General features: G+C 47.5%; 1 protein-coding gene across 3 annotated transcripts in view; it reads left to right on the forward strand.

The window, feature by feature from the left end:
• The first annotated feature begins 2,868 nt into the window (after window positions 1–2,868).
• NFKB2 (nuclear factor kappa B subunit 2) overlaps window positions 2,869–23,190 on the forward strand; it is an 81,318-nt gene continuing 60,996 nt past the window's right edge. For 2 of the 3 annotated variants that reach the window (XM_075348893.1, XM_075348894.1), the window contains exons 1-7: window positions 2,871–3,097; window positions 13,473–13,554; window positions 14,100–14,140; window positions 15,036–15,134; window positions 16,662–16,813; window positions 19,807–19,919; window positions 20,647–20,805. In XM_075348893.1, coding sequence (XP_075205008.1) covers window positions 3,065–3,097; window positions 13,473–13,554; window positions 14,100–14,140; window positions 15,036–15,134; window positions 16,662–16,813; window positions 19,807–19,919; window positions 20,647–20,805 — 679 coding nt within the window. In that variant the 5' untranslated portion in view covers window positions 2,871–3,064. Of the gene's footprint in view, window positions 3,098–13,472; window positions 13,555–14,099; window positions 14,141–15,035; window positions 15,135–16,661; window positions 16,814–19,806; window positions 19,920–20,646; window positions 20,806–23,190 lie in introns of all 3 variants that reach the window. The other variant, XM_075348895.1, reaches the window with a different exon arrangement.

The raw sequence follows: 23,190 nt of genomic DNA on the forward strand, positions 1-23,190 counted from the left end.
ACATATCATGCACTGATTTAGCAATAGAAAACAAAAGTTCCATTTTCTTTTCTTCTTCCGCCCACGTACAATTATACAGAAATATTTATTTTAAGTAAAAAAATCCCTGTGAGTTCCACCAGCAGGAAGTTATTTTGCATGGTCAGAGAGCGGCAATGTCGTGTATACAGTATTGTGTAACTTCCTACACTGTTACTTCACATTCAGCAGTGAGGAGGAGCTGCAGGTCACATAGATCTGTGCCAATGTGGAAGAGCTGCGTACATAGACTGCATAGTAAGCTCACTGCCCTGCAAGCTTATGATCAAATCTTCCTTGTAATGGCCATCATTTTATTAGATGCAGTATTGATTTACTTCTATATTTACCTTGGAAAAGAGACTGTAAATCCAAAGATGTATCACTTAATTTACTGGATGCAGTGGTTCTGACAGAGTTATTAGATTTAGCATGTACAATGTCTATAGACAGTGAGCTGCTAATCTTAGCAAGAAGCTTGTTGGCCACCCAAGCATGAGGCAATGTAGTCTGAACAATAATAAAGTACTAGTGCTAAACCAAACATTATAGCACAACCTTTAAAAGAGAAGCATCTCTGAAATCTGTGTTTTAACCCCCCCACAGCATGCGGTCTTCAGATTACATAGCAAACACCTGCTGACGGATTTTCTTTAATGATGGGCATGCAGGAGGAAGAGACCCTTTTATCATTGGCGTGCGCTTCGCCAGAAATGTTGCTCCAGTCGTTCCTATATCCCATAAGGTTCACCACTAAAGTAGCTGCAACCTTTGAAGCGTTTGTCAGGTGGGTGCTGCCATGCCTCGTTGAAACTCTGCTCATTCTGGATCTGGCCAAGAATGGTGTGCAAGCTCCAAGTTGTGGGAAAATTGAGTGTTTCTACACCAGAATTCTGGCAAAAACACTGATGAATTGGAGCCACAGTTTTAAGAAGTTCTGTATCTGAGGAGAAGCTCCACTCTGGCTTCTCCCCGCCCAGCTCAGCTGATTGACAGGTCCCTCAAGAGATTTTATCAGTCTTGGGCAAAGAAATGCAGAGCAGCATAGAAGACACAGATCTAGGATAGTGAACCCCCTGCGCCTGTAGAGTTGTGCAGTGACCTTCCCCCCTGCGCCTATACAGAGTTGTGCAGTGACCCCCCTGCACCTGTACAGAGTTGTGCAGTGACCCCCCCTGCGCCTGTACAGAGTTGTGCAGTGACCCCCCCTGCGCCTGTATAGAGATGTGCAGTGACCTTCCCCCCCTGCGCCTGTACAGAGATGTGCAGTCACCCCCCCTGCGCCTGTACAGAATTGTGCAGTGACTCCCCTCCGCCTGTAGAGTTGTGCAGTGACCCCCCGCTGCGCCTGTACAGAGTTGTGCAGTGACCCCCCCTGCGCCTGTACAGAGTTGTGCAGTGACCCCCCCTGCGCCTGTACAGAGTTGTGCAGTGACCCCCCCCTGCACCTGTACAGAGTTGTGCAGTGACCCCCCTGCGCCTGTACAAAGTTGTGCAGTGACCCCCCTACACCTGTAGAGTTGTGCAGTGACCCCCCTGCGCCTGTACAGAGTTGTGCACTGACCCCCCCCCGCGCCTATACAGAGTTGTGCAGTGACCTCCCCTGCGCCTGTAGTGCTGTACAGTGACCCCCCCTGCGCCTGTACAGAGTTGTGCAGTGACCCCCCCCTGCGCCTGTAGAGTTGTGCAGTGAACCCCCTGCACCTTTACAGAGTTGTGCAGTGACCCCTTCTGCGCCTGCACAGAATTGTAGTGACCCCCCCCTGCGCCTGTAGAGTTGTGCAGTGACCCCCCCTGCGCCTTTACATAGTTGTGCAGTGAGACCCCCCTGCGCCTGTACAGAATTGTGCAGTGACCACCCCTGCGCCTGTAGAGTTGTGCAGTGAACCCCCTGCGCCTTTACAGAGTTGTGCAGTGACCCCTTCTGCGCCTGCACAGAATTGTACAGTGACCCCCCCTGCGCCTGTAGAGTTGTGCAGTCACCCCCTGCGCCTGTACAGAGTTGTGCAGTGAGACCCCCCCTGCGCCTGTACAGAGTTGTGCAGTGACCCCCCCTGCGCCTGTACAGAGTTGTGCAGTGACCCCCCTGCACCTGTACAGCGTTGTGCATTGACCCCCCTGCGCCTGTACAGAGTTGTGCAGTGACCCCCCCTGCGCCTGTACAGAGTTGTCCAGCGACCCCCCCTGCACCTGTACAGAGTTGTGCAGTGACCCCCCTGCGCCTGTACAGAGTTGTGCAGTGACCCCCCTCCGCCTGTACAGAGTTGTGCAGTGACCCCCTCCACCTGTACAAAGTTGTGCAGTGACCCCCCCTGCACCTGTACAGTTGTGCAGTGACCCCCCCTGCGCCTGTAGAGTTGTGCAGTGACCCCCTCTTGCGCCTGTACAAAGTTGTGCAGTCACCCCCACTGCGCCTGTACAGAATTGTGCAGTGACTCCCCTCTGCCTGTAGAGTTGTGCAGTGAACCCCCTGCGCCTTTACAGAATTGTACAGTGACCCCCCCCTGCGCCTGTAGAGTTGTGCAGTGACCCCCCCCCTGCACCTGTACAGAGTTGTGCATTGACCCCCCCTGCGCCTGTACAGAGTTGTCCAGCGACCCCCCCCCCCTGCGCCTGTACAGAGTTGTCCAGCGACCCCCCCCCCCTGCACCTGTACAGAGTGGTGCAGTGACCCCCCCCCAGCGCCTGTACAGAGTTGTGCAGTGACCCCCCTGCGCCTGTACAGAGCAGGACTCTTCCCATAGATGTATGTGGCGGATTCTCCGGAGTTTTGTGACAGCTCCGTCTACAGCTCAGGAGGAGCCGAGGCCTGCGCTTCCGCCTGTGTCATGTGACCCCGCACGTCACTGCTCGCAGCGCTGGTAATTTAGGGACTTTCCTGTGGCTCCTGAGTTCCCCCGTCCCTCCCTTCTGCTCTGTTCCCTGTACTCTGTGCACTTGTTTTTCCCCTGCTGCCCCGGCCGGAGCTCGTCACTGCCGCTCGGGCTGCTCGCACTGGGGGACGTGGGTGACCACTCGTGTACCCGCCAGAAGGAAGGGATTCAGCATGTCGGTCTTTAAAACAGAGCCGTATGATTCCGTGAGTATGAGATTATTCACCAGAGCACTCAGCAACTGTGGAACTACAAGTCCCAGCAACTTTCTACAGGTTTTAGTTGTTTGCAGACTACAACTCCCAGCAGAAGTGACTATAATTTACAATTGTGGAGGGACTGTTTTCAGTAGTTGGAGGACTGTAAGGCCTAATAGTGGTGAGACTATAACCTGCAGCTGTGGCACTACAAGTCCCAGCATATTGACTGTCAGCGCTGGGGGTTCTCTGGCTGCAGGTAGCTGGTCACCCTGGATATTTCTGGGGTATCACCATATCTGCTGCGATATTACAATCTTTATATCACCCCTCTGGGGGCGATCGCTGCTGCGGTCATAGTGTGTTGTCGTCGTGTGGCGCTGCTGCGGTCATAGTCTGTTGTCATTGTGTGGCGCTGCTGCGGTCATAGTGTGCTGTTGTCGTGTGGCGCTGCTGCGGTCACAGTGTGCTGTCGTCGTGTGGCGCTGCTGCGGTTACAGTGTGCTGTCGTCGTGTGGCGCTGCTGCGGTCAGTGTGCTGTCGTCGTGTGGTGCTGCTGCAGTCAAAGTGTGCTGTCCTCGTGTGGCGCTGCAGTGGTCACAGTGTGCTGTCCTCGTGTGGCGCTGCAGCAGTCACAGTGTGCTGTCCTCGTGTGGCGCTGCAGCGGTCACAGTGGGCTGTCCTCGTGTGGCGCTGCTGCGGTCACAGTGGGCTGTCCTCGTGTGGCGCTGCTGCGGTCACAGTGGGCTGTCCTCGTGTGGCGCTGCTGCGGTCACAGTGGGCTATCCTCGTGTGGCGCTGCTGCGGTCACAGTGGGCTGTCCTCGTGTGGCGCTGCTGCGGTCACAGTGGGCTGTCCTCGTGTGGCGCTGCTGCGGTCACAGTGGGCTGTCCTCGTGTGGCGCTGCTGCGGTCACAGTGGGCTGTCCTCGTGTGGCGCTGCTGCGGTCACAGTGGGCTGTCCTCGTGTGGCGCTGCTGCGGTCACAGTGGGCTGTCCTCGTGTGGCGCTGCTGCGGTCACAGTGGGCTGTCCTCGTGTGGCGCTGCTGCGGTCATAGTGGGCTGTCCTCGTGTGGCGCTGCTGCGGTCATAGTCTGTTGTTATTGTGTGGCGCTGCTGCGGTTACAGTGGGCTGTCCTCGTGTGGCGCTGCTGCGGTCACAGTGTGCTGTCCTCGTGTGGCGCTGCTGCGGTCATAGTCTGTTGTCGTCGTGTGGCGCTGCTGCAGTCAGTGTGCTGTCCTCGTGTGGCGCTGCTGCGGTCACAGTGTGCTGTCCTCGTGTGGCGCTGCTGCGGTCACAGTGTGCTGTCCTCGTGTGGCGCTGCTGCGGTCTGTCGCGTGTGCACACAGCCGCCTGTCCAGGATCCTTTACCCCATGTTTCGGGTGGATTGTGTGTCTTCACCCCCCTTGTGGCAGTCGGGGTCGCCGGCCGTTGTCGCACAGCATTTCCGGGCACATGTGATGACGGCGTGCTGTGTATTGCAGCTGTTGTGCTCCGCTGTCCAGGGAATATCTCTTTATGAAATGACATCTGACTCCCAAGTGTTCTCCTGATTCAGAGGCGGCAGACGTCATATTATGGACGCCAGCAAATTGCTCCCGGAATCCATGTTTTTATCATAATTGTGCAATTCTGGGATTACAAGGAATGTTCTAACAGGATTATTTCTAGACTAGTGCACATTGTCCCGCTCCGCACTGGTGCAGCACATCGGTGCACATTGTCACGCTCCGCAGTGGTGCAGCACATCGGTGCACATTGTCGCGCTCCGCAGTGGTGCAGCACATCAGTGCACATTGTCACACTCTGCACTGGTGCAGCACATCGGTGCACATTGTCCCGCTCCGCACTGGTGCAGCACATCGGTGCACATTGTCACGCTCCGCAGTGGTGCAGCACATCGGTGCACATTGTCGCGCTCCGCAGTGGTGCAGCACATCGGTGCAGATTGTCACGCTCCGCGCTGGTGCAGCACATCGGTGCAGATTGTCACGCTCCGCACTGGTGCAGCACATCGGTGCACATTGTCACGCTCCGCAGTGGTGCAGCACATCGGTGCACATTGTCACGCTCCGCACTGGTGCAGCACATTGGTGCAGATTGACACGCTCCGCGCTGGTGCAGCACATTGGTGCAGATTGTCACGCTCCGCACTGGTGCAGCATATCGGTGCAGATTGACACGCTCCGCGCTGGTGCAGCACATTGGTGCATATTGTCACGCTCCGCGCTGGTGCAGCACATTGGTGCAGATTGTCACGCTCCGCACTGGTGCAGCATATCGGTGCAGATTGACACGCTCCGCGCTGGTGCAGCACATTGGTGCATATTGTCACGCTCCGCGCTGGTGCAGCATATCGGTGCAGATTGTCACGCTCAGCACCCTATATATACAGATTCAGCCTTTATATGTTTGTGCCATAATAGTATGTATTGACTTTTTGAGTGTTTACACCTATAAGAGAAAAAAAGCATCTTAAGAATAAAACCAGTAAAGGTGGGGAGAACGTCACATGTGGGGGACACAGATTTTGAAATAGTGCCCTAAGGCTTCAGTTACACGGCTCCCTGCACAGTGCCCTTAATCACTGTAGCAGTTTTTGTTTTAAAGGGATTTTCCAGCTTTCTGTAAATAAAGCTTAAAGGGGATTTCCCACATCAGATCTGCATCATCAGCACTGCTCCATGCCTCCTACAGAGTATGGTGCAGGCTACCTGTGGTGGGTACGTGCCCGGCCCCCTCCTCCATATCTGATCAGATCTGTATGGGGAAATCCCTTTTATCCAGTGTATAATACGTTTAGTAATATCCTCTCTCATATTCTTTGTGCTTCAATTTCTTTCCATTTTCAACCTTTTTATTTTTTTCTCTTTATATCAGAATGTCTGCCTTCATTCTGTACAGTGTGCGGTATGTGTTGGGAAGGGTCCTGACACATGCATAGACCTCCATCCTCACCGAGGCAAAGAGTAGAATTGTGGTGTCATACTGGTGAACATCAATCTGCCATTATTTGCATCTTTGTGGTGTCCCCCAGACTGCTGGCTTATGCAATACAGCAGTATAATGGGGAAGAGTAGAATGCTTGTCAAGGAGTAGCAGATGGCACCACTCGCCAGTAAGCCCTCGAGGGCAGGTGCCTGGGGCGGCAAAATGCCGGGGCAGCAATATGATGAGTGTCATTTTTTTTTCTTTTTTGTTTTTCTTCCCTTACAAAATAGCTGCTGTTACAGAGGTCAGTCAGTCATTTATGGGTTATTTGTGACCGGATTTATGCTTCCAAATCTGAGGGAAGCATAATATAGAAAAAAGACCTTGATTATTGATTTAATTTGCTTTCATTTTTTTATGTAGTTTGGATAAAATCAGTGTATATATCTGCTGCAGATGTACCTGTTCTCTGAATGTCACGGATTTGCAGCTTTCTGCTATACACAGAAAACGGTCAATCGGTAGTAGGGGGAGGGAAATCACCTCCTTGAGATATGGGTATAATCTCAAGAAAAGAACTATGGAACAGTGTCATATACAATGAGTTTATTGAAAACTATTATTTTAAAAGACATAATATAATAGAAAATGCTTTAGTGAAAGGGACCTAGTGTAAACCTGGACAAGATGTAATATAGACAACATTGCATAGTATATAGAGAAAACAAATAACACCAGTATATACAGATAATATGCCCTTTCCATCATAGTGGGAGCGTACCAAAGTTTTAGTGGTCAAATGGTACCCAGTGCAGCCAGTATAGAGCCAGGTAATAGTGCGGATATAAGTACCCCAGAAGAAGCGAGGCGAAACGTGCTCTGGGGTGAAGGGACACAAGCATATTCCCAGCACTAAGGACTTTACTAATGGAAGTACTTCTATCCACACTATTACCTGGCTCTATACTGGCTGCACTGGGTACCATTTGACCACTAAGACTTTGGTACGCTCCCACTATGATGGAAAGGGCATATTATCTGTATACACTGGTGTTATTTGTTTTCCCTATATACTATGCAATGTTGTCTATATTACATATTGTCCAGGTTTACACCGTGTCCCTTTCACTGAGGCACTTTCTTTTATATTATATCTTTTAAAATAATATTTGTCAATAAACTCAATGTATATGACACTGTTCCATAGTTCTCTTCTTTTCTTCAGATTATACCCATATCTCAGGGAAGTGTTTTTCCCCCACTACTGATTGACAGCTTTCCGAGTACACTCTGCATAGGCAGAAAGTTGCGAATCAGTGGCATTCAGAGGACTGGCGTCTATCGGAGGTGTATGATGGGTAGTTCTTGAGAATTGACCCAGATGATGACCTGCTGAGCAGTATTTTTTTCACAGCTGAGAGGTGGATATTGTATCTAGACATCTAAACTGCAGCAATGTATCAATATATGCACAGTGTAGCAACCGAACATGAGCAGAGAGCAGTTTGTGCTGCCGCTAATGTATGTACCCCACTACCATTACCTATATACTAAGCTCGCTGCGAGAAGCATAAAGCCCACATGAACCTCTGTATGGACCCCCAATCATCCCGCAGTGCAGACCCTCTATGGCCCGCAACACACATCCGTGCCTCCGGTATGTGTTTGGTACGTTTTTGCACATACCGGAGACACGTTGACCAATGTTACCCTATGGGTGATAGCACACACGCGTAAAATCACACGGAACGTGTGTCCGTGTGGTTAGTACGTGTGTGCGTTTTCCCGCACGGATGACATGTCCGTTTTTGGCGATCAGCACGCAGGCACGGACCCGCTAAAGTCAATGGGTCCATGCCTGCACGGACGGCACACATAGCATGTCCGTGTTCAGCACGTACCGTCCGTGTGCGTTTTTAAACGAACGATGTTGTTTGTTTTTTTTTTGTTAAATGTCAGTCTACTTACCTTTTTTTCTGCTGTTCTCAGTCATCATCCCTTTGGCGCGCGGTCTGTATCTTCCCCTGTCGCATACTCACCGATCCCCGATCATCAGCGCGGCGAGGAACAGCTGTTCCAAAGATACGCGGCTTCAATTAATTTGAAAATGCCGGCCGCTCATTAATCAATCTACTATTCCCTGCTGCCCCCGCCCACAGGCGCCCATGATTGGTTGCAGTAAGACACGCCCACACGCTGAGTGACAGCTGTCTCACTGCAACCAATGACAGCCGCCGGTGGGCGGGTATATACTGTGCAGTGAAATAAATAATGAATTAATTAAAAAAAATCGACGTGCAGTCCCCCAATTTTGATACCAGCCACGGTAAAGCCATACGGCTGAAGGCTGGTATTCTCAGGATGGGGAGCTCCACGTTATGGAGAGCCCCGCAGCCTAAAAATATCAGCCAGCAGCCGCCCAGAATTGCCGCATCCATTAGATATGATAGTTCTGAAACTCTACCCATCTCTTCCCGATTTGCCCTGGTGCGTTGGCAATCGGGGTAATAAGGAGTTAATGGCAGCAACCCATAGCTGCCAATAAGTCCAAGATTAATCATTGCAGTCGTCTGAGACACCCCTAATGATTAACCTGTAATTTAAAGTTAATAAACACACACACAACGAAAAATCCTTTTATTTGCAATAAAAACACTAACAAATACCCTTGTTCACCACTTTATTAAGCCCCAAAAACCAATCCATGTCTGGCGTAATCCACGGAGGTCCCGTGTCGCTTCCAGCTCTGCTACATGAAGGTGACAGGAGCTGCAGAAGAACACCGCCGCTCCTGACAGCTCCACGCAGCAACCGAGGTGAGTAGCGCGATCAGCTGTGGCTACTCAGGTTACTCGTGGCCACCGCTGGATCCTCCACCTGTGACAGCAAGTCGCCCAAGTGACAGCGATGAAGTCGCAGGTGAGTTGCGGTCTTGGAGGGAGGACTCCAGCTAGCCAGGGGAAACCTGAGTGACAGCAGCGCTAATCGCGCTGCTCACTTCAGTCACTCAGGGGATTAGCGGTCACCGGAGAGTCCTGTACGGGTGACCGCTAATCAGTACGCGACACAGACAGAGCCGCGGGATGACAATGAAGTCGGGTGAAGTTTACTAAAGTTCATTCTCAGCGCGTGACTCTGCTGTCAGCCGACATGTATCAATGACATTGTGCATCACACACGGATCATTTCACACGGACATTACACGTACACATACACGGGCATTCCACACGCACACACGGCCAGCATATGCCATCACACGGATGTCATACGTACCGGAGAAACGCCCATAAAAAACGGAACACGGACCCGAAAAACGGGACGCGTGACACGTACGTTTTTTATGCGGAACTGTGTTTTAGGCCTGTGACAGTAAGGTATGTGCGCCTGCTGAGTATTTGGTGGAGAAAGTTTCTGCACCCAATCTGCATCTTTTGGTAGAAAACCACGCCAAGAACTGACATGCTGCAGATTATTTTCTGCACCAAATCTACATGAAAATATAAGCAACATGCGCACAACACTTCACAATTCTCATTGACTTTGCTGGCATGAGGATAGGCATGCGACTTGTGACAAAACTGCACCAAAAAAACGCACATGGCCTACTTGGCTGAGGCTGGATAGTACTGTGACAAATTATGGAAAATAATTGAATTACAAATGCTAATACTAACTCCCTCAAAGTGAGCCTGACCTACTCTCCCCTCCCCCAACCAAATACCAGAACATGAGAACATGTCCTTATTGAATTGCTGGTCGATACATTCCTTCCCTCGTAGTGTTACTGCAGGGAAATCACTTTTTTGTGCGATTGATGCTGGAAGCGCCTTTGGGTGCATTTCAGGTGGGATTGAATTTACTGCCTCTGTCCTTAGGGCATGGGCGGACATACAATTGGTACAACTTGTGCAGCCGCCAGAGGCCCAAGATGTTCAGTGGCCAAATCACCTCCAGTCCAAAGCAATATGATGAGCCATTGGACTGGGCAGGGCCCATATACTGTCCCTGCACAGGAGCCTTCTTCAGTCTGTGTCCGCCAGTGTATTAGCCTGGGGTTATAATCTCTCACCATTATTAGGTGTCTTCTGCTGTCAGTGAGTGGAAAGAAATGTGATGAGGAAAATGTCACCAGGTTTTCACTATGTAAAGTACAGACATCACCATCGGTGCCTTTTATTACCATATACTGGAATGCTGTAAAGAAAAAAAGTCCCCATCCAGTCTGCCGATCACAAAAAAGACCTTTTATTATAGTCCCCTATGGTGCGGTCCGGTCCGTAGGACGTCTCTGGTCTCGGTCCAGCGCCTCCTTTCTTCTTATGATCGCCATCCTCCTTCCCTGCTCCGTGTGGATGACTCGTACTACATCATCCGCACAGTGTCCTCCTGCGCAGGCGCACATCTCTGCCCTGCTGAGGGGACGATCAAAGCATTGTAATGCGCATGCGCGGGGAAAGGCCAAAGAGCGCCAATGACTCGGAAGTAAAGCCGGTGCTTATAAACTACAGTACATTGTTCTGGTCACATAAATGGGCATTTTATTGGACTGGACACGTAAAATTCTACTCTGAAGTTACATGCGCACGCTGCGTCTTTTTGTGTTCACAAACTGCAGCCAAAACTGCACCTTGTCAGAGAGAGCCTGGAAATGTCACAAACAATGCTTGTAATTGTAGGTGCGTTTTTGCTGTTTTTGTGACAAATATTGACAAAAACGCAGGAAGAATGAACATGCTGCATTTTTTTTGTCACAAACCTTTGACAAATAAAACGCTGACAAATAAACTGCAATGTGCGCATGACAAATCTGACTTCTCATAGACTTTGCTGGGAAGTCAGATGTCAGAAAGTTCTCACAACAAAACTGCAGCCAAAAACGCAGCATGCGCAGGTAGCCTTAATGTTAGGGATTTATGTTGGGAAATCTGATGCCTGATCCACTTTACTATGGCACAGATAACCTAGCTCTGAATGCCTCACATTCTGTTTCTTCCTTGCACAAGTATCACTCACCTCCAGTGCATTACATGAGCTCATACAGTGCCTACAAGTAGTATTCAACCCCCTGCAGATTTAGCAGGTTTACACATTCGGAATTAACTTGGCATTGTGACATTTGGACTGTAGATCAGCCTGGAAGTGTGAAATGCACTGCAGCAAAAAAGAATGTTATTTCTTTTTTTATTTTTTTTTTTAAATTGTGAAAAGTTTATTCAGAGGGTCATTTATTATTCAACCCCTCAAACCACAAGAATTCTGTTTGGTTCCCCTAAAGTATTAAGAAGTATTTCAGGCACAAAGAACAATGAGCTTCACATGTTTGGATTAATTATCTCTTTTTCCAGCCTTTTCTGACTAATTAAGACCCTCCACAAACTTGTGAACAGCACTCAAACTTGGTCAACATGGGAAAGACAAAGGAGCATTCCAAGGCCATCAGAGACAAGATCGTGGAGGGTCACAAGGCTGGCAAGGGGTACAAAACCCTTTCCAAGGAGTTGGGCCTACCTGTCTCCACTGTTGGGAGCATCATCCGGAAGTGGAAGGCTTATGGAACTACTGTTTACCTTCCACGGCCTGGACAGCCTTTGAAAGTTTCCACCCGTGCCGAGGCCAGGCTTGTCCGAAGAGTCAAGGCTAACCCAAGGACAACAAGGAAGGAGCTCCGGGAAGATCTCATGGCAGTGGGGACATTGGTTTCAGTCAATACCATAAGTAACGTACTCCACCGCAATGGTCTCCGTTCCAGACGAGCCCGTAAGGTACCTTTACTTTCAAAGCGTCATGTCAAGGCTCGTCTACAGTTTGCTCATGATCACTTGGAGGACTCTGAGACAGACTGGTTCAAGGTTCTCTGGTCTGATGAGACCAAGATCGAGATCTTTGGTGCCAACCACACACGTGACGTTTGGAGACTGGATGGCACTGCATACGACCCCAAGAATACCATCCCTACAGTCAAGCATGGTGGTGGCAGCATCATGCTGTGGGGCTGTTTCTCAGCCAAGGGGCCTGGCCATCTGGTCCGCATCCATGGGAAGATGGATAGCACGGCCTACCTGGAGATTTTGGCCAAAAACCTCCGCTCCTCCATCAAGGATCTTAAGATGGGTCGTCATTTCATCTTCCAACAAGACAACGACCCAAAGCACACAGCCAAGAAAACCAAGGCCTGGTTCAAGAGGGAAAAAAATCAAGGTGTTGCAGTGGCCTAGTCAGTCTCCTGACCTTAACCCAATTGAAAACTTGTGGAAGGAGCTCAAGATTAAAGTCCACATGAAACACCCAAAGAACCTAGATAACGTGGAGAAGATCTGCATGGAGGAGTGGGCCAAGATAACTCCAGAGACCTGTGCCGGCCTGATCAGGTCTTATAAAAGACGATTATTAGCTGTAATTGCAAACAAGGGTTATTCCACAAAATATTAAACCTAGGGGTTGAATAATAATTGACCCACACTTTTATGTTGAAAATTTATTAAAATTTAACTGAGCAACAGAACTTGTTGGTTTGTAAGATTTATGCATCTGTTAATAAATCCTGCTCTTGTTTGAAGTTTGCAGGCTCTAACTTATTTGCATCTTATCAAACCTGCTAAATCTGCAGGGGGTTGAAGACTACTTGTAGGCACTGTATCTAGGGAGATGTGCAGAATAACAGGCTGTGGGGTGGGTGTGAGGCATCATGTGGGGTGGGTGTGAGGCATCACCGAGGAGTTTACTACTGGTCATACACATCCTGTTGTGTCAGTGCTGAATCCCCATTACTGAGCAGCACAGATCCCTGTAAAATCCCCGGGGAGTCCATGGCTGCTCTGTACCCCTCATCTTATTACAACCTGACTCATTTCTTGTGTTTCTTGCTATTTTTCATTTTTTTTTTATAAGGAATAGTGTTCAGTAGTATCATATCTCTCTTTAACTTTTTTTTTTTTTTTTCCACTGGTAATTTCCGTAATTCAGCAACACAAAAGCAATCAGCTATGAATTACAGCTATAAAAAAAGAACCCGCCCTCTAGCTGCGTGCTGTTATCTGCTGATGGCGTGATACTGGGGACACATCTCACAGCACTGATTTCACTATTCCCAGCGTGTTCACAATATCAGTCTTATGTAGTTTGAATCTAGTATTTTGTCTGGTACATATTTGTGAGGCCGGCCGGTACAGATGGGCCAGTTTTACCTTCATGTTCATTGACCCCTATTTCCTGGCACAGAAGTGATTTATAAACAGTAGAACAGGAATGGCAAGTAAATAAATAATAATAATAATAATAATAATGTAATATTTATTCATTTATAAAGCGCTGTTAATTCCACAGTGCTTTACATGCAATAGCAACACTGAACACTGTCCCCATTGGGGCTCACAATCTAAGTAAAGTGCAGTGTAAATGGCTTATTTTACAAATATCCTTCATTTTCTTATTTTTATTATTTCCCCAAACAGCCTTTTCACAACGGGGATCTTGATGAAAATGGTTATGGTTATCCCCATCTAATGGACCACCATGTGCCTGATTCGGATATTCGTAAGTTAAAATGAATGTTCCTGTTATATCACCTATTATAGATGTTTTTTTCTTTACGGATTCTGTTATGTTCAAGCCCTAAGGACATTACTATGATTCTGCAACCTCCTGACTATGGAGCAGTAATACAGGTCCCATACATTTCAGTGGGCTCTCCTGTACCAAAATGTTCCTCCAATGCAGCTTGCCATGTTATTTTTTCCTTCTATTGGATAAAAATGTAGCGTGCGAAGGAAAAGTACTAACACTGCTTTACAATGAGCACCGTTGGGATAAAATGTACAGTAGCCTGAACTACAAACTGATACAGTAAAGTAAAAAAAAAAAATGCTAGAACTACCTCCAAGAATGGTGCTGTTCCTCCGATGTCTGTCTGAATTGTGTTCAGAAAACCGCTGCAGGCAATCGAAAGTCACCGATCACCTGCAGCATTCAGTATTCCGTTACAGCGGACTTTCAGCTGTGCCCACCGGGGAATACAGTGTCATCATCTGAAAAATGTGTTTTTGTATATGTTACTCATGTGACTTTCTGTCTTGTTGTAGAAAATGGCCCATATTTGTCAATCATCGAACAACCCAAACAGGTAAATACATTTATACTTGTAAAGTGTACAAAACAGGTGGTTATTTATTATTATTATTATTATTATTATTATTATTATTATAGCGCCATCAATTCCATGGCGCTTTACATGTGAAAGGGGTGTACATAATAGGGACAAGTACAATAGAGGTTGACCTCTATGTTTATTTATTTTGTAAAAAAAATGCCATGGGGTGTATTAAACCAAGGAAGAACATATACTCAATGCCCTGACACCCCCCCACCACACACACACACACACACACACACACACACACACACACACACACACACACACACACACACACACACACACACACACACACACACACACACACACGTTTAAAGGGAATCTGTCACCAGGTTTTTGCCACCTAATCTGAGAGCAGCATAATGTAAAGATAGAGGTCCTGATTCCAGCGATCTGTCACTTACTGGGCTGCTTAGTGTAGTCTGATATAATCACTGTTTAATCAGCAGCAGATTATCATTAGAGGACTACTTGGCGTGCTGCCAGGTAGTCCAGAGTATTAATGAGCTCTGTATAACTGCTAGATCTGCAGCAGAGAAAACATTGATTTTATCATAATGACAGTAAACAGCTCAGTAAGTGACACATCGCTGGAATCAGGGTCTCTCTACATTATGCTGCTCTCATATGGGGTAGCAAAATCCTGGTGACAGATTCTCTTTAAGGGCATAATGTCCCATTCTCCACTGTGGAGCAGCACAAGTAAACACTGTCCCTTCACCATAGACATGAATGGGAATGTCAAAATCAGCCATGGGGCAACTCTTTCTTAACAATTAGAAAAACACACCTGGGCATTATATTTAATCTGCAAGTATTACATTGATTTATATGATATATAATCAATCAATTTTATTTATTTCAGCGTGGCTTTCGGTTCCGCTATGTTTGTGAGGGGCCGTCTCATGGAGGACTACCTGGAGCGTCCAGTGAGAAAGGAAAGAAAACCTATCCAACTGTTAAAGTAAGTGTATCATTACATTGTATTGGAATTTAACATGTGACTTTTTATTAATACTTACACTGTACAAACACTAATTTAGTGACCTATCTTTACCCATTGCCATAAAAATATATTTGGTAAATTCACCAAACACGGATGTGTTCATCTTCGTTAACCAATTAGTGGCACATGCTATATGGTTGTGGATTTTTATTTCAGACACTGTTCGGCGCACACCTATCCGTCAGGCACTGTTCAGCGCACACCTATCCGTCAGGTACTGTTCGGCGCACACCTATCCGTCCGGCACTGTTCGGCGCACACCTATCCGTCCGGCACTGTTCGGCGCACACCTATCCGTCCGGCACTGTTCGGCGCACACCTATCCGTCCGGCACTGTTCGGTGCACACCTATCCGTCCGGCACTGTTCGGCGCACACCTATCCGTCCGGCACTGTTCGGCGCACACCTATCCGTCCGGCACTGTTCGGCGCACACCTATCCGTCCGGCACTGTTCGGCGCACACCTATCCGTCCGGCACTGTTCGGCGCACACCTATCCGTCCGGCACTGTTCGGCGCACACCTATCCGTCCGGCACTGTTCGGCGCACACCTATCCGTCCGGCACTGTTCGGCGCACACCTATCCGTCCGGCACTGTTCGGCGCACACCTATCCGTCCGGCACTGTTCGGCGCACACCTATCCGTCCGGCACTGTTCGGCGCACACCTATCCGTCCGGCACTGTTCGGCGCACACCTATCCGTCCGGCACTGTTCGGCGCACACCTATCCGTCCGGCACTGTTCGGCGCACACCTATCCGTCCGGCACTGTTCGGCGCACACCTATCCGTCCGGCACTGTTCGGCGCACACCTATCCGTCCGGCACTGTTCGGCGCACACCTATCCGTCCGGCACTGTTCGGCGCACACCTATCCGTCCGGCACTGTTCGGCGCACACCTATCCGTCCGGCACTGTTCGGCGCACACCTATCCGTCCGGCACTGTTCGGCGCACACCTATCCGTCCGGCACTGTTCGGCGCACACCTATCCGTCCGGCACTGTTCGGCGCACACCTATCCGTCCGGCACTGTTCGGCGCACACCTATCCGTCCGGCACTGTTCGGCGCACACCTATCCGTCCGGCACTGTTCGGCGCACACCTATCCTTTGTTGTAGTGTGTAGTATGGCCATTAGACACTGTGTAGGGCACACCTATCCTTTGTTGTAGTGTGTAGTATGGCCATTAGACACTGTGTAGGGCACACCTATCCTTTGTTGTAGTGTGTAGTATGGCCATTAGACACTGTGTAGGGCACACCTATCCTTTGTTGTAGTGTGTAGTATGGCCATTAGACACTGTGTAGGGCACACCTATCCTTTGTTGTAGTGTGTAGTATGGCCATTAGACACTGTGTAGGGCACACCTATCCTTTGTTGTAGTGTGTAGTATGGCCATTAGACACTGTGTAGGGCACACCTATCCTTTGCAGTAGTGGCCACTGTGTTCATCTTGTAATGATAGTTTATTTTATTTCATTTCAGATCTTCAATTATGTTGGCATGGCCAAAATCGAGGTGGATTTGGTGACCCACTTGGACCCCCCTCAAGTCCATGCTCACAGTTTGGTAGGAAAACATGCCAAAGAGAATGGAACGTATGAGGTTACTGTCGGGCCTAAAGATATGACTGCGCAGTGAGTATTTCCTCTTGCCAATATATCAGTTGTTGAAGTATGTCATAAAGTCCATTGACTGAAGTTCAGTGATTTCAGTAGAGCTGATAGTGCTTGATGATCCAGATCACAGCCTTTTTCTATATCTCAATGACATGACAGTAGGTGGCTGGGGGTGACGGCGTGCTAGACCCCACTGCTTGGGTTTAGGGATGCGATGTTTGGGAAAGGATTCCATACATGTTGTGTATTGACCTTGCCATTCTCCGATGTTTCTTTGGCAGTATAAATTATTATATACCTTTTGGTTTAGACCAGGCGTGTCCACCCTATATACTGAAGGCTGCATACATCCCATGGTTGTTAATGTGGCCCAGCGCAGATTTCGTGTGGGCCCCAGTGCTTAATTGCATAGTAGGCTGAAGATGCTGGTTTTCTGTTTCTGTTTTAGTTTTTTTTTTTTTTTTTTTTTTTTTTATTCTTGCACAGAGAATTGTACAAGCTCCCAATGTTCTGTACTGAGCGCCCCAGCACTCACAAGACCGGCTTAAGTCTGACACTGTCAGTGCTGGCGTCAGGACATTCCCTGTGGGCGGAGTTAGCGTGCTCCTCCTATCCTGCTCCCGCCATTGTAACTCTGCACCATCTCCAAGGTCTAGGGGAGTCTAAATGCAGCAATCTCATGTATGCTATGTATATACAGCAGGGTAGGTTAGCGCCTTATTTTACATATTCTATTAGTGATCACAATCTTGGGACCTGCTCAATGATTTTAAAACTCTGTCCTAATGGGTCGATGCAAAATTAGGCAAAAAAGTCTTATCTGTGGTGGCAGAAATCACATAAATTATACTCATTATGCAAATAAAAAATCTATATACTAAAATAACCGGCCGCAGCTTTAACATATGATTTTTTTACTGTGGCCACTTGATGTTCCCACCAGAAGAGAAGACTTATCAGTTTTATTTAAAAACAAAAAGAAACCCCTTTCTTTTGGGCTGTGCTTGGGCACTCTTGAAGTAAGAAGCGCCTGACAACTGTCCATTTTCAGAACAAATTGAAACAATTAGATAATATCATCATGATAAAAAAATATTACCCGTTTCAGGAAGAGCCTGATTCCAGCGATATCACTTTGGGCCGTGTACACACGTTGAGTATTTGGTGATTTATTTTATTTTTTTTTTTTCCTTCAGTATTTGTTAAAGGGAACCAATCATCAGGATTTTCGTGTATAAGCTGCAGCCAGTGCAGTACTGGCACTATCATGCACAGTGTGTACATACCATTGGGGTGCAGTTCGGGTGTTTAGGCAGTGAAATTCATCTTTATACAGTTTGAAATTTCGTGCACTTTTTGATTGACGTGTGCACCTCTCTGTTAATGTCCGGGCGGGTTATGCAGGAGTTCCCCGCCCCCCCACCAGCCTGTTCCTCCCTCTCTCCTGATGTCCGGGCGGGTTATGCACGTGTTCCCCGCCCCCCCGCGCCGCCTGTTCCTCCCTCCCTCCCTCTGGCTGTATGTAAATATCTAATCTTCAGAAACATGGCGCCGGAGTGGGCCTCTGCACACAGCGCTTATCTCCGGCGCCATGTTTCTGAAGCCCGCATAACACAGCTTGGTGTTAGAGGGCGGCGCATGCGCCCTCGCTCCTTCAGATCCCGTTGTGACCGCAGGAGCGAGCGCGATCACAACAGGACTGCAGAACAGCTGATCGGAGGACGCGATTACCTGCTGCTCCTGTATCGTGCCGCCCCAGGACACCGGGCCAACACACCAGCCGGTGTGACATCGCTGTGGCGCCGCCCTCTCAGACACCAAGTTGTGTAATGCGGGGGCTTCAGAAACATGGCGCCGGAGATGAGCGCTGTGCGCAGAGGCCCACTCCGGCGCCATGTTTCTGAAGATTAGATATTTACATACAGCCGGAGGGAGGGAGGAACAGGCAGCGTGGGGGGGCGGGGAACACGTGCATAACCAGCCCAGAGAGAGGGAGGAACAGGCTGGTGGGGGGGCGGGGAACTCCTGCATAACCCGCCCAAACATTATCTGCAGAGGTGCACACGTCAATCAAAAAGTGCACGAAATTTCAAACTTTATAAAGTTGGATTTCACTGACTAAACACCCGAGCTGCCCCCTGATGGTATGTACACACTGTGCATGATAGTGCCAGTACTGCACTGGCTGCAGCTTATACACGAAAATCCTGATGATTGGTTCCCTTTAACCAAAACCAGGTAAATTATTATATTATACTTTTCCTCTGATTGTTCCACTCTTGGTTTTGGTGTACAAATAATGTAGGTGGAAAAAAAAACTCACCACACTCTGTGTGTACACATGGTCTCACTGGACTGCTTGGTTCAGTTTAGATAGAATCACTGTTTTCTCTATTGTAAATGTAGCAGTGTTCAAAATGCTTAGCAATGTGTAACCCCAATAAACCCACACCCTAGACCGGCCGCTTCCTGGTTACACGGTCAGCAAGCAGCTCAGTGGTGGGGGCGGGGTTACGCAGATTAGCCTGACACTGCTCAAACAGTGATGATCTTCCACTGATAAAACACTGATTTTTTCGAAACCACAGCACACAGCTTAGTAAGTGATACATCCCTGCAATTAGGCTATTAGCCCCCACATCAAGCTGCTTTTAAATTAAATAGTAAAAACCTGCTGCCAGATAACCTGAAAAGCTGCTGTCGCTGCAGCACGGACTGCCTGCTGCTTAACAATGTGTTTTGTTTTTTTTTTTTTTGTTTCTTTTTTTTTTTTTCTTTCTGGGCTGCAATAGTAATGTCCTGTCTGCAACACATGACCACTGCCACCAATCAGTGGAATCGTCAATATTGTGCTGTTGACTGACTGACTGACTGCAGAGGTCAGTTCCACCCCCCACCCTTCTAGTTTCACGATAAGCTCTTTGTGAGGGCCACATTAATATGCTTACTAGAAACGGTTTGTTTCTAATCATGTAATTAAACTCAATGGAATTCTTTTTCTTTATATTTAGGTTTAATAACTTGGGCATTGTCCATGTCACAAAAAAGAGTCAGATTGAGATATTGAAAGACAAAATGAAGCGGCAATACATGAGAAGTGTCAGGGAGAGGCACTCGTTCACAGGTAAGAGGTGACTCCTCGGCTTTGGGGGAACATTGTTTATGCCTATCTCTAGAGGATGAGCTGATATACTGTTAGTGGGGGTCACAGGTCACATTACAAAGAATCTGTCACCCAATTCATGGTGCCCGAACTAAGGGCAGCAAGAATCACAGCCTGGCTGCTTGAATGTGTGCTCCGGTGTTCCAGGGAAGATCGAGCTGCAGGATCCGGACGGGGAACATGGCTGGAGATGACACTAGTCCGCTGACACCCATGGCCAGCTTCTTCCAGCATCACGCCAGTTGAATTGTGAGCCTGCATCAAAGGCAGAGAGATGACCCATGATGTATATAGTATGTCGTTAAGGGGTTAAGTCAGCTAACTCTTACATTTACAAATCATGAAGAGAAAACCACTTTCTCACTTTTAGTTATTGATGACTTTGTGCCTTTTATTATCACATTCTTCGTGTATAAATACCAATGGTCCACGTTCTGCTACTCTACAGCGAGGTTCCTAGCTGGGGCTCTGTAGTCTTCCAAGACCATGTGGATACATTTCAGGTGATTCTAAGACTTGCATAGTATAAAAGCTGGTAAGGCATTGTCAGATTGTGTCCATGCAAAATCCCAGGTATTCCAGTAACAGATTAGTTTTCTAAATTCCAGCTGGAGCTCATTACTGCTTGACAGAAATATAATACATCTAGTCTTGGAGATGGATATTACTTATTGCTCTACTTCCACAGACCTTGAGGAGCGGAAGATTGAAGCACAAGTTAAGGAGCTGAAGAAGGTTACAGACCTAAGTATTGTTCGCCTTCGGTTCACCGCCTATCTGCCGGATAGCTCAGGAGCTTTTACGTTGTCCTTAAAGCCAGTTATTTCCGATCCCATCCATGACAGCAGTAAGTAATGATGAACCCTCTCCCCCTACGCATGATGCATCTTTACTTCTTTCTTTACACTATTTATACTTTTAATGTCTCCACTTTGCATATTCTTCAGAATATATGTACAACATAATACATATGTTATATTTGTGTTTAAACGCTTCCCATTAGTGCACAGGCTTTTTACCCTAATAGACAGGGTCACTTTCCATTAGCTAGTGATAATGGAGCACCTCTTTAAGGATGGGGATCCTGGAGCTCACTGCTTTCTTCTAGCACAGACCCTGCAGCGGGGAGTGAGCTCTGTCACCAGTATAATGAGCATCTTACATGCTGCAGTCAGTAGGGGCCGCTGCATGTAAACAGTTTGACAGAGGGATACCGTTCCCTTTGGCACCCAGGATATGAGGAGCTGGCAACCAGAAGCCTATCGCTAGCGAGATCATGAGACTGCATATTCAAGTACCCTTATGGGACTAATAAATATTTAATAAAAATAAATGAAAAAATCTCTCGCTCTCGATATAGATATAGATATGGATAGATATGATAGATATAGATTTTGTTGTGTGTAGTTGCCAAGTGTGTGTGTAGGGTGCTGTAAATGTTCTGGGTGTGGGGTGTGTGAGAGCGGTGTTGTTTGTGTGTGTTGCGTTGTTTGTGGAGTGCTGTGTGTTTGCAGCGTTGTGTGTTTGTGTGGTGCTGTGTGTGTTGCGCGGTTTGTGTGGGTGTGTGGGTGTTTTGGGGGAGGTATGTTTTGTGCAGTGTGCGTGTGTGTTGGAAGAGTAGTCCTGGGGGAAAAGGAGTATAATAGGAGGAGTAGTCCTGGGGGGAGAGGAGTATAATAGGAGGAGTAGTCCTGGGGGGAGAGGAGTATAATAGGAGGAGTAGTCCTGGGGGGAGAGGAGTCTAATAGGAGGAGTAGTCCTGGGGGGAGGTGTATAGGTGCCCAATGTGTGCGGGGGGTGTGGCCGAGCGGGCAATGTGTGCGGGGGGGCGTGGCCGAGCGAGCGGCTAATGCAACGGTTGTCACTATAATGACGTCATTTTGGAGCAAGACACAGACAGAATAAGGCAATTTTATATATATAGAGAGAGAGAGAGATAATATATATAGATATATATCTTTCTATATATCTCTCCTATATATTTGTTTTAAAAAAATAAATTACTGCAATTAAAGATGCTAAAGATGAGACCTTCCTCCTCTGGTATAACGGCATCTGTAAGAATTGGAATAAAGCTGTATCATTAGTTATCCAATACGATGAACGCCGAAAATAGTAATAAAAAAAAACCCAAACACACCCCAATTGCCTATTTTGCTTATTTTGCCTCTTAAAATTGGCAAAATGTATTAAGTCTTATTTATCCCAAAATTATCCATATATACCACAGTTTTTTATGCCAAAAAAACAAGTCTTCATACAGCTGTGTAAGGGAAAAAAATGAAAACGTTAAGGATATCAGAATATGCCGCAAAAAAACAAACAAAAAAAACCCCCTGTGGTAAAAAGCTATAGATTGGGTATCGGTGTAATCATATTGCCCCATATAATAATCCTTCATTATTTATCCAGAATGATGACTGCTGATGTATCCCTCCTTACTAAAATTGAAATAACATGATCAAAAAGTTGTGTTCCCCCCCCCAATGGTATGCTTAAAAGTATTCATGTTTTTCACTGACCGCACTTGTACCTATACTAGTGAATTGGAGTGGACATCTTTCTTAATAATAATATAATAATATTATTATTATGTCTTATCAAAATGGTAAAAAAAAAATGGACAGCACTCGGATACCATTTAAGGTTTTCTCATGGCCTGTTATATGGGAGCTGGAGAAAACTTTGCTGTGGTCATGTAGGTATTTAAAAGCAGTTGACACCATTTATATCTGTGGAAGCATTGCCAAGTAATCAGCATTTTTAATTAATGTGGAAATAAAGCTTGCTCTGGACATGATCGAAACTTAACAAGTCACTGTCTTCCTCGGTTGTTTCCCAGCTCAGCACCGGCCTCTTATTTTTATCTGATTAATAACTTACTGTCTTTCACATCAGGCAAGGAAATCAGACAGTGACCCATGAAGCAGGCTAAGAGGCCGCTGCTGGGCGGGGAAACCACCCATGGGAGGCGGAGGTTTGGGAAGTTCTATGTCACGCCCCAAGCACTTGCCACTTAATTTGCTTATGAATTAATCTTTGCCTATCCTGAGTCCACCTCCCCCCCCCCCCCGGGGGGGGGGGGGGGGCATTCCAAAAATTCCATTAAGCTCCTTTGTCGGGCCACTGCCTTGTTTATCATTCACAAGTGAATAAATTGATTTCCTGTTGATTTATTTTACAAAATTCATTCATATCGCAAAATTTTGTATTGACGTTTTTTCCCAATTTA

This window comes from Anomaloglossus baeobatrachus, chromosome 5, assembly GCF_048569485.1.
Source record: "Anomaloglossus baeobatrachus isolate aAnoBae1 chromosome 5, aAnoBae1.hap1, whole genome shotgun sequence".
In the NCBI taxonomy this organism is placed as follows: Eukaryota; Metazoa; Chordata; class Amphibia; order Anura; family Aromobatidae; genus Anomaloglossus; species Anomaloglossus baeobatrachus.